Below are 12,500 nucleotides of genomic sequence, written 5' to 3' on the forward strand. Positions count from 1 at the left end.
AGACCCTGGACAGACCCTGGACAGACCCTGGTCAGACCCTGGACAGACCCTGGACAGACCCTGGTCAGACCCTGGACAGACCCTGGACAGACCCTGGACAGACCCTGGACAGACCCTGAGGGGGTCGTCTCCTCAACTCCAAACAAACACAGCAGAAACACACACACACGCACATACATACACACACACGCGCACACACACGCACGCACCCATGCACACGCAACCGCAACCGGGTATGCACACATACACACACTCACACACACACACACACTCACGTCACACGCACAGACTCACGGGCACACACACACACACACACACACACACACACACACTCACAAACTCACAGGCACGCACACACAGAGCAAAGGGAGAGAGGAAAAACAAAAACACACTACCGTCCCAATGAGAAAAACACCAAGAGGATGAGCGTGATGCAAGGCTGGAGCCCTAACAGTCCCGGGCCAACTGCAGAGTCGGAGGAGCCAAGAAGAGAGAGCGTGATGAATGTGTTGTGTTTTGTTTTTGCACTGGGAGAGCCACCGATGCCCAAAACCTGTCAATGCTTGAAAAATAAAGTGTGGAGCAAGACTCATCCCGCTCCAGGTGCATGGGTAAAGCTGTAGCCTTTTAGATGTTTAGCTGTGGGACTCCTAGCAGGGGGTCGTAGCTCAAGAGATTCTGTACTTTTGCCGACCTCCAGGGCTGCTGTCCACTGTGACTGTGAGCTATGGCTCACATTATACTACTAGTCTCCAAACTTGGCACCGGGGCCTTGTTCTCTGTAGTTTAGTAGTAGTATCTCTCTCTCTCTCTCTCTCTCTCTTCCTACATACTGAGGCCCTGAGCGTTTTTGGACAAATTGCACCTGTGTTTTTCTAGCGGGAAAGAAACATTGAAGGTTGGGCAAAAGGGTACCGTAAAGGTTAGGGAGGGGGAAGGAGAAAAATAAATATATCATAAATGAAGATATACATATATATCTTCACATGTATATACATATATATCTTCACATGTATATACATATACATATATATATTATATTATACGCTCACAGAGCACTTTATTAGGAGCATTTTATTGCCGCGCCCCATTTGAACTAATCCAGAATTTCTGTGAATTATTGTGAGTTTTTGAAGGCCCAGAGAATCAACACAATTTCCATTAACACACCATAGATTAGCGCCTGGGCAGCAGTTAGGATAAACCATACAGAGGTCCAGTCTTTATTAGGAACACTATACTAATACTGGGTAGGGCCTCCCTTTGCTCTCAAAACAGCCTCAATTCTTCGTGCGTTGATTCCACAAGATGTTGGAAACTTCCTTTGAGATTCTGGTCATGATGACATGGTTGCATCACGCAATTCCTGCAGATCTTTCAGGTGCACTTTCAGGCTGTGAATCTCCCGTTCTACCACATCCCAAAGGTGTTCTATTGGATTCAGATCCTGTGACTGGGAAGGCCACTGAAGAACACTGAACTCATTGTCATGTTCATGAAACCAGTTTGAGACGACTTTTGCTTTGTCACATGGTGCATTATCATGTTGGAAGTAGCCATTAGAAGATGGGTAAATTGTGGCCATGAAGGGATGCACATGGTCAGCAACAATACTCAAATAGGCTGTGGCATTCAAGCGATGATTGATTGGTATTAACAGGCCCGAAGTGTGCCAAGAAAATATTCCCCACACCATGACACCACCTCCACCATGAGGTGTACAAGTGTAACCTATTAAAGTGCTCGGTGAGTGTACGATCCATCCTATTTTTTGGGTGTTTTATCTCGTAAGACATGCAGTTTGCACCTGGGGCAGAACTCCCACAATGAATCAGGCCCTGAGCGTTTGTTTGAAAGGAAAGGTCGGGGCTTTGAGCTGGACGAGAGAGAACAAGGTCAGTCTTGGCCCTCCGAGGCCTATACTGTACTGCTGTACCACAATACGTCTAAGTCAGGGGAGGCTGGAGGAGGTAGAAATCGGAGGACGGGCTGATTGTAATGCACGGAACAGAATGAGCAATGGGTTTTTTGCCATCCTCCGATTTCCGCCTCCGCCACCAGCCTCTATAACATCTATGTTCCACCACAAACCCTGTCCTTGCCAGTACCCCCTATAGAGCGCAAATTAAAACCCACCCAAAGAGATGCTCCGATATTCACATTCTTCTGATCCACATCCTAACATCCCAAACATGAGTATCAGACAGCGGCAACATCCTCTGAAATATCACGCTGCGAAAAATGTACGTAACATTATGTAATATTACGTAACGCTCTCTGCCGGGTCACATGATACATTTAATTTATCTTCTATGGCTGTTTCCTTTATGCAGCAGCATGCGCTTAAACCCATCTCACAGCTGATCTCTCTTCCATGCCCCACAGACCCTCTTCTCTCTCTCTCTGTAGTCTGGTAACTTCACTGTGAAAAGACCAACTTGGAATCTGCAGCCATTTCTCAATTAGTCTCTCCACACTGAAAGGGCGGGAAAAAAAAAAAAGGTTCAGCGATCTATTTTCAGCCGAACTGTCGACGGTAATCAGTTGCGCTGAATGATTCTGGCCTTGAAAATAACTCAGACGCTTCAGACACACCCCCGAGGGCCACCGCCGGTGAGGTAACAGGTGGAATTACCACAGCGCCGCTCAGGTGGGTGGAGTAGCAGTGTTAGGAGGTGTGTTCATGACAACGAGCAGGTAAAGTCAGCCGTCAGTTGCGCTGAAAAATTCTGCCCTTGAAAACAGCACTAATGTTTCAGACACAACCCCAGGCACCCCTTGCCAGCGCCCGCGTTTGCTCCAAGACTGTTTTTTAGGCAATTAAAAAATGAGCCCTTAGTGTGTCTAGATAAGTCTGGATAATGTGTCTATCCGACAGCAGAGCAGAAGCTACCGCACGCACGCACGCACGCACACACACACACACACACACACCGCCGTGACCCATTTGAACTATTCCCGAATTTCTGTGAATTATGGTTTTCGAAGGCCCAGAGAATCAACACAATGTCCATAGACACACCATAGATTAGCGCCTGGGCAGCAGTTAGGATAAACTATGCAGAGGTCCAGTCAAAACACTCCAGCAATCACTTTTCACTTGTCCCCACACCCTCTTCAACGCCTGAGGCAAGGAAGTGTGTGTGTGTGTGTGTGTGTGTGTGTGTGTGTGTGTGTGTGCGTGCATGCGTGCGTGTCTGCGTGCCTGCCTGTGTGTGTGTATGTGCGTGTGTCTGCGTACGTGTGTGTCTGCGTGCGTGTGTGTGTGTGCGTCGTCATTTTTGTTGAGCGACAATATGTTGATATATCCTATATATATATAGTCATAAGTTAAACACCTTTGTTGATATGTGGGCTCAAGGAGTCCAGGGACTAGCGAAATCCTCAGGATATTTGATCCTCTGGGGAAAGGCAGCACAGTGTAGCACAATAAAGTCTCATGTAAGCAACTCTCACTCAAGACCACAGACACACACACACACACACACACATGCACACCCGCACACACACACACGCACACACACACGCACATTAAGGAATTTGCTTAACCAACAGATTTGAAGAGAAAGACTTTGAAAAAGGCTCATTGTTTTTGTAAGAATGATTTCATTTGTGCAAAACTCTCAGCATGTTTTGAAAAAGTGTTAGCGTGTGGTTTTATGTTTCAGCAGTTGTATTACTGTAATGGCCCAGATTCTATCTGTCTGAATAGATCAGCGTGAGAGGAAGGCTGTGTGATGGTGTTCCCTGGTTAAAACAACACGGAGCGGTGATACAGTGTGAATCGCAGCAGAAACGGTGAAACACAAAACCCCACAGAGACAAACCCTTCCTCACTACCTCAGTTACTACGGCAAGAACTCTAACCGGCTCCTCCGTCTGCGCTCCTCTGTCTGAGGGATGCTGTGTAGCCAGACCCACAAGCAGGGATACAATTACAGGCTATTCCATATTTAATTAAAAGGAGAGAAAATCAAAACAAAACAAAGGAATAACTGCCTCATTAAAGATTTACTGGGAAAGGTCAGTCCAATTGACCCCTAACATGCAGCCATCCCGTCTCCGAGGAGAGACTTGTTTTTCCTTCCTCTTGTTCTGGGTGTCTGATTCCTCCCCCTGGCTGGCTAACGCGAGCTCCCTGTGTGTGTGTGTGTGTGTGTGTGTGTGTGTGTGTGTGTGTGTGTGTGTGTGTGTGTGTGTGTGTGTGTGTGTGTGTGTGTGTCTATGTGCGTGCGTGTGTGCATTTGAGTGTGCGTGTGTGTGTGTGTGTGTGTGTATGTGTATACGTACATGTGTGCATTTGAGTGTGTGCGTGTGTGTGTGTGTGTGTGTGTGTGTGTGTCAGCAGCCTACAGTGCGGCTGAGGAGATAGAGAGAGGGAGGCAGGGAGACATGCTGTAAGGAGACAGAGACATACTGTACAGTAGCTTAAGCTGTCCTGTAATGTACACTGTGTATCTGGTAAAGAGACGTGTGTGTATCTTGTAGAGAAGGGTGTATCCTGTGTCTAATACCACATACTGTATGTAGTGACACTGATACAATGGTTGAGGCTGTGCAAAGTGCCAAAGTATACAGTGCTATTATGGATATCAGGGGAGGCTGGTGGAGGTAGACATCGGAGGACGGGCTCATTGTAATGCACGGAACGGAATTAGGAACGGTATCAAACATGTGTGTGCAGTCATTATAATGAGCCCGTCCTCCGATTTCTACCTCTATCAGCCTCCCCCTGATAGATGGAGATACAATATGAAGTGATTGATGGGTTTTTAATGCCTTTAAACATGACTAGTGTATGATGGCTGGTCTGATCCATACATTTGTAGATATCCACTTTGATAAAGGTCAGAGATCCGGGGGGGGCGACAAGCCCCTTTTTTCTCCGATAATCTCCCCCACGTAATGTTCCTAAACCAATGTGTTTTCAAGTGATGTATGAAAATATTTGAATAGCTCTTTCCATACATAACTTCAGTGTCGATTCGTAAGTTAAAACATCCACCCACAACCTTTTGAGGGGGGAAAAAACCCGATGTGGTTGGGAAAATGAGCCTGCTAATGTGTGCTTGTTGGCAAATATGGCACTGCAGAAATCAATAAATCTCCTCTGGTCAACAGCTTTGGAGAAGGCTGTGTGATTTACGCCCCCGTTGGGCCTCTATGGTGTGGCAGGGAGCTACCGGCCTCTCTGAAACTCGACTCGGTCCAGGGGAGGGAGCCAACGGGAAAACAAGCATGGCCAGCTGGGACACGACGCCAACACTAGCCTCAACGTCTTAAACATCTTGTCAGTCTGGACGTTTACGAGATTCCACTGACGGAACCCGTATACCTATCCAAATAAAAGAGTCAGAATGAGCTGAGGAGTCAGAATGTCAGGCCAGGGAATCCATCAATCAAGCCAGGATTACGTTTTCCTGGTAACCCTCATAACAAATTGGTTACGCACCCCAGACAACATTTCGGTAGGCTAATACTGTAATTTCAGTATGCTAATACTGTCATTTCAGGAGGCTCAAGCTGTCATTTCAGTAGGCTCAAACTGTGTCATTTCAGTAGGCTCAAACTGTGTCATTTCAGTAGGCTCAAACTGTCATTTCAGTAGGCTCAAACTGTCATTTCAGTAGGCTTAAGCAGTCATTTCAGTAATCTCAATCTCATATAGCTATCATACCCATTTTTCTCTAAAACAAAAAACGTACTGTCACTTTATGCTTGACAGTCATGCTCTGAGACCAACTCTGACATCTTTTTGGGAAAGACACCCTCCACATTGTAAAATGATTCTGTTTCCCCAAGTTTCCCCAAACCTAGGCTATGCAGTGTACCTTCCTACCAGGGGAGGCTGGTTGAGGTAGAAATCAGAGGACAGGCTCATTGCAATGCACGGAACGGAAACAAGGAATGGTATCAAACACACGTATTTGACGCCATTCCTCATTCCGGTCCATGCATTACAATGAGCCTGTCCTCCGATTTCTACCTCCCCCAGCCTCCTCTGCTCCCTACAGTGGCACTACTCCCTGGGACAGAGTGAGGGCACAAGTCCACCATCCATCCACTTGAGAAGGATATCCTCCAGATTAGGGAACACTCAGTACAGTACACTCACGCATGGCCATGCCAGCACTGGGGGCATTGTTTGTTCTTATGAACTCTGGAACCTTGCCCCTCTTGGTTCTATACTGTAGCAGCTCCATACATTGCCCCCCCCCCCCCCCCCATCCCCCCCCCCACCCGCCTTCCCTGGCACCATGGGAGGAAACAGGACAAAGAGAGCCACAGGGACATTGACATTGCCATGTCTCAATCTCTCTCTCTCTTTCCCTCTCTCTCTTTCCTTCTCTCTCTCTCTCTCTCTCTCTCTCTCTCTCTCTCTCTCTCTCTCTCTCTCTCTCTCTCTCTTTCCTTCTCTCTCTCTCTCTCTCTCTCTCTCTCTCTCTCTCTTTCCTTCTCTCTCTCTCTCTCTCTCTCTCCTTGTCTTTCTCTCCTTCTCTCTCTCTCTCTCCTTGTCTTTCTCTCTCTCTCTCTCTCTCTCTCTCCTTCTCTCTCTCTCTCTATGTGGGAAGCCAACGACACTAACCTGTGATCCTCGGGAGCCTCTCTTGTGGTCCCATTCTGAGTGTGGGAGCATCTGTAGAGAAACAGAGAGCGAGAGAGAGAGAGAGAGAGAGAGAGAACCACATTTAACCAGTGAAAACCTTCCCTTCCTCTGAGAAAAGCCTGCCTCATCATCACTCATGCTCCTGTTCAACGATGCTCAAAATGAGAGGCAGATAAAGGAGAGAAAAGGGAGGGGGGGGGGGGGGGGGGGGGACACATGCTTGAGGGTTTGTCTATTTTTCACTTTCCATTAAGCACAGGCTTCTAATTCAATTTCACAGTCAGGTTTGGTTTACTTTCGTTCCTTTCACAGCTTAATGGGCCAGCGGAGGCAGAGGACTTTTATGTTCTCTAATTACCAGGCACTGTGTCCTCCCACAGGCCTCGTAAAGCCATTTTACACTTGGACTAGGAGTCACCCAGCGACGGAGCTCAACGCTGACACCAATCACGCACTCCGCTCGCTGTCTGCTCCACACAACACAACACAGGAGCGCGCATGGGACAGAACATAAACCCTGCTGCTTCTATTAGGGCTTTCCTACCGAGCCCTGAAAGCCCCCCCCCCCCCGCCCCCCCCAACCTCCACTCATCCCCCCCTGCTTCACCGCTGACATATTGCAGCTGCACACTGAGGTCGGGAATTCAGCATAAGAGCCGTATTGATAATTCAAGTTTAATTTACTGTGTAGGAGGGGGGGGGGGGGGGGGGGAGGTTGTGGTCTGAGTGGAAACATGGTTGCAGTGCGGTGGTGCTGTATGACTGATCTGTGGAGCGCTTTCCCACAGTGCAACTCTAAACAAAGCCTACAGTGGACTTCCTGTGGCCTTATCAAGGGGTCAGGAGAGAATAATCTGCTGCAGTAAATCAGGAATGGCCTGAGCCCTGCCTCTGTGTGCCACAGCTAAATAGGTCCCCCCATCCCGTCCCCTCCCTGTCAGGTCTTTGGCAACACTATTGTATGGCATTTGACCCAATCAATAAACAATCACTATAACCACTGTGACGACAGTCACAGGCTGAAGAATGTGAGGTCACGGTCATCTCCCATGCTGTGATGTTTCACCGATATGTTACAGCAACTCAAGCTGGGTCTGGGTGTCTCTCTCTCTCTCTCTGTCTCTCTCTCTCTCTCTCTGTGGTTTGGTAGAATTAACAATAGAATTAACAATACTGTTGAATTTCACTGAACAGGTGACCTCTCTCTCTCTCTCTCTCTCTCTCTCTGTGTAGTTTGGTAGAATTAACAATACTGTGTAAAGTACTATATCTACAGTAGGATCTGCTCTGTCTACCGTTAAGACTCCTGGATGTGCAAGTTCTTTCTCCACCCCGTTCCTCCTCTGTCTGTAAAACAAAGCTTAAGCCAAAGACCGCTTTAATGGAGAACGCACAAATATCTATGAGTCATCCTGAAGCTTTATCAAGTGTATATACTGTATATATATATAAACGCTCTCATGCGTTAAAGTGGACCACGGTTTACCATCTGCAACAAGTCAACGAGCGTTCAGCTGTGTAAAAAGTTGACGCAGAAGATGTAAACGACTGTGGACCATAAGTACTGTATCTGCCCGGCCGGTGAAATATTTGTCTTTTTCTTTTAGGGCTCCAGTGACAAGCCTTTGGTTTTCGTGGTAGAAGCAGGCGTGCTGTTCCTCAGAGATCACAGCAGAGTCGTGGACCATTAGAACCTCCTAGTATCAGTGAGGCTCTCCAGGCGCAGACACATAAACAGCCCTTCAGACTTACATAACAACCTTTCATCTCCTCACTCTGAGAGCCAGCACCCAGACCACGCAGAGTTCTACACCCGCCCTTTGATCTCGCGAAACAAAAAAAGGAAGAAGAAGAGGAGAAACACAGCCTGATTCAAAGGTTCAAAGTTTTTTTTTTTTTTTACAGGGGTGACTTTAATACAGGCCACTGTGGAATCAAAGTTGTCGAAGGTTTGCGCCCTGAACTTTGATAAAGAAATAGATCCGTTGTGTGTGAATGTTGTGTGACTGCCACATACAGTACGGACGGTTACTTACACTGTCACGCACGCACGCACGCACGCACGCACGCACGCACGCACGCACACACATACTATTAACTGCCACTGTTGATATGCAACAGCTTCCTGGGGTTACGGTTGACGTCAGGTTTAGGGTAAGAGTAGAGGTTAGGGTAAGGATTAAGCTTAGCGTAAAGGCTGGGGTCAGGTTTTGGGTTAAGTTTAGGGTTAGGATAAGGGTTAAGGCTAGGGTTAGGGTTAGGGTTAGGGTTAGGGTTAGGGTTAGGATAAGGGTTAAGGCTAGGGCTAGTGGATAGTTAGTTGAAATGTTGTTGACGGTGAGTTGAACGTCTACAAACGATCTACAAACCGTCTTTTTGGGGCAATCCAAATGAAGTGTTACCAATACTTCTACCCTAGGTCTGTTGTCTAGACGTGAGGGAGAGGTGAGGGCACAGCTCGACTCATACTTCAAACCTTTGACAACACAGACCTGATATTTTGTCTGAAGAGGTAAAACCACACATGAATGATTTCTTAGAAAATCTCAAAGGTTTTTCATGGACACCTTCCAGACTTTGAGAGACAGTCAGCCTCTGCGGTAAGATCTCCAAATGGATTTGTTTTTGTCTTAAAAATACAAGTGCACCTACTGAGAGAAATAACAACTTCGCTGAAGCCCTTTGTTTCACCCTCTGTTAGATTCATTACGCTGTCCCATAAGTCATACTAGGCCAGGTTTTTACAATACCTCTCCATCGTTTAGAGCAATAAAGATTTGATTTACGAGGATTTGAAACCAGCCTCCTACCGACAAACTGTTTTGTGTATTTTTTTTTGCGAGATGGAAGCGTAGAAATCCATGTCTTTCAATCGCAGAGGTTTGCTACCAGTTAGAACAACATGACACACTCAATCAGGCGTCAGGCATTTTTATATGGCTCGAGCTAAATTCGCCAAAGCCTTCTGGAGATTTACCACGGGATTATGATCCAAAGTGATATTCCTGATACCTACAGTACCATAGGAGTACATTCAGAGTTCAGATGCTAGCTAGGTCATGGAACACATGCCCACAGGTCCAGGTAATGATAGCTAACCACCAGGGGAGGCTGGTGGAGGTAGAAATCGGAGGACGGGTGCATTGTAATGCATGGAATAGAACAAAAAGAATGGCATCAAACACGTGTGTTCCTCATTTCATTCCATGCATTAAAATGAGCCCGTCCTCCGATTTGTACCTCTACCAGCCTCCCCTGCTAACCACAGAACCAAGTGGACAGTTTAATCATGAGTTGAACTAACATCTGCAGCCCCTCAGGTCCTGGAGGGTAGAGATGGGGGGTCTTCCTCTTCTAGAGGCCAGGAGGGCTGATTTAGAGGAGGCAGCTGGCCCTGTCTGTCCCCGAGGGCTCACGGAGGAGGATGTATACCCTGCTCCAGGCCACCTCAAGGCTCACTCTGTGGCATCTTGGGACATAAAGTCTGGAGGCAGTCTTTAACCGTCTGTCCCAATGTGACTTTGTCAAACGAGGTTTGCTGAGACTTGTTAGGGACACTTACAGCACTGACAGCGGAGCAGATTTTATTGCATTAATAGAATATTAACTATGATAAAATTAAAAATAAAATAAAATTGAAAAACACGCGACCCCAGTGCTGCTTAAAACACATTCCTCTCCAACAACCATCCACTAGAAACTTACTGCATTCAAAACAGTCCCACAATCCTTCAAACCTTTGGCCTAGATGTATTTGGAGGTTAAGAGGAGTGTTGTTTGAATGCCACCGGGCAGTCAAAGCCTGGTCCACCGTGGCCCACGGCCACAGCAAGCACCCCGGCCACAGAGGTGGTAAATCAACACTGGTGAGTGTGGGAGAGGACCTATCCAAAACACAAACATCACTGCAATAAGCTCCTCTGTTAAACATGCTGTTGGATGAGTACGTCAGGGGAGGCTGGAGGAGGTAGAAATCGGAGGACGGGCTCATTGTAATGCATAGAAGGGAATGAGGAATGGGTTCGATACCGTTCTTGATTCCGTTCCATGCATTGCAATGAGCCCGTCCTCCGATTTCTACCTCCACCAGCCTCTCCCCTGGAGTACACACCCAGACAGAGCAACACCGGAGACTCGTCGATAGGAAACAGGTTTGAGCCGTAGCACACACAGTAACAGTGCCTGTGTGCCAGTTGCAGACTGCTCAACCCGAAAACGCATACACCCCTGGCCCACTGTCCTCGCGTCACTCTGGCCAACTCCATTTTGGCTCTGAAGCACTTTTAACAGTGTGTGACAAGGGGGCCGGAAACTGCTGAAGCCTAATATAGCTCTGTGCAAGACTACGGCTAGCCGTTTCATAATCACTCATTCATGACCGTCCTCCATTTCTTCAACTCTCTCTCTCTCTCTCTCTCTCTCTCTCTCTCTCTCTCTCTCCACCCTTCCATTTTGTCTGCATCCCATTTGTCCCTCATTAGTGGCTTCATATCAGGGTAGTTGATAACTGTCCACTTGGATCATCATTCATGCTAGCACACTACACTGACTGGAGGAAGTGCAAATATAGACAAGCTAACTAGCTACCGTCACTGTGCACTTAAGCAATAGAGAAATGGCGGAAGCACTTAGCATTACAGCTCTGAATACGTGTGTAATAACATGGTAATAACCGTGGTATTTATCGGTAATCTCTGGTAGTTATCAGTAACAAGAAAAACAATGACCTTGTTATTAAATTACGTTTTTATGGATGATTTCTATGCAGTTAATGTAAAGGTACTCACGAGGAGGTCACTTCTTGTCAGGGGCTCAAGAGTCAAGTCACTGAACAACTGTGAAACAAGACATCTAATTAAAGTTTAACTTTTGTTTAAAAGGTCACCAAGGACTACTTTCAAAATGAAAAGAGTTACAGAGTAACTAGAGTATTGCTCTGTTAACTGCAGATACTGCATCTGTGTTCCGGTTTAATGAAATAAATATTTGTTTAAGTTTGCTAGCAATAAGCAAACATTAGCCTAAAAGAAGCTAGCTCTAAAGTTAGCTGTGGAACTCGAGCCATAAGCTTTGGATTGTCACGTCTGACCTTTTCTCATATCTTCTTGACTACAGAATGTAGAAAACCCCGTTTTGACAAACCGAAATGGTTAATGGTGATGGTCCGGTTTGTTATTCGGCAGAAGTAGAGCATGTTTGTTGTGTTGTTAATGTGATTCTAATTAGGATACCGTGGTGGTACCCTGTAGAGTAGTGAGGTCAATCTCAGTGGTTACCAATCAACTCACCCATTGGTTTTGGCAGACTGTTCCCTGTCTAATTAATCGGACCACGCTCTGGCATTAGGATTACTGTGTGCAAACACGCACACGCACACGCACACGCACACGCACGCACACACACACACACACACACACACACACACACACACACACACACACACACAGCTCTGCAGACTTCCCAGATACCAGGGCTTAGTCTGAGTGGTCTTCCAGTGATCTGCTTACTTGTTCCTCCCATAGCCAATCATCTCCTTTGATTCAAGTGAGTAGCTGACTGGCTGCCAAGCCATATTGTCTCATACAGGTCTCCTGCAGAAGAGAATCCATACATCCAATCTGAGTGTTTCAGAAATAACAGCAAGCAAAACGTACGCAAATTATAGAATGATGCACTTGTGTGCACGTATTAGGACAGTAACACTACATAGGACACTAGTAACACTACATAGGACAGTAATAACACTACATAGGACAGTAGTAACACTACCATGTTTGGGGTTGATGAGAAATGATAGTCAAATGTTGTGTAATGATGTATTTCACCTGCAGGTGGAGATATTCTCATGATCACAACCATGTGTTGGCTTACCTTACCTTTTGGTCGTCACGAC

The 12,500-nt window shown here is 46.7% G+C and overlaps 1 protein-coding gene across 1 annotated transcript in view; it reads right to left on the reverse strand.

Moving 5' to 3' along the window:
* LOC310801605 (cGMP-inhibited 3',5'-cyclic phosphodiesterase 3A-like) overlaps nucleotides 1–12,500 on the reverse strand; it is a gene marked incomplete at its 5' end in the record, with an annotated part of 65,622 nt that overhangs the window by 17,756 nt on the left and 35,366 nt on the right. Inside the window, 2 exons of the mRNA XM_083665671.1 lie at nucleotides 6,245–6,249; nucleotides 6,587–6,637. Coding sequence (XP_083521797.1) covers nucleotides 6,245–6,249; nucleotides 6,587–6,637 — 56 coding nt within the window. The remainder of the gene's footprint in view (nucleotides 1–6,244; nucleotides 6,250–6,586; nucleotides 6,638–12,500) is intronic.

This window comes from Argentina silus, assembly GCF_951799395.1.
Source record: "Argentina silus genome assembly, chromosome: 3".
NCBI lineage: Eukaryota > Metazoa > Chordata > Actinopteri > Argentiniformes > Argentinidae > Argentina > Argentina silus.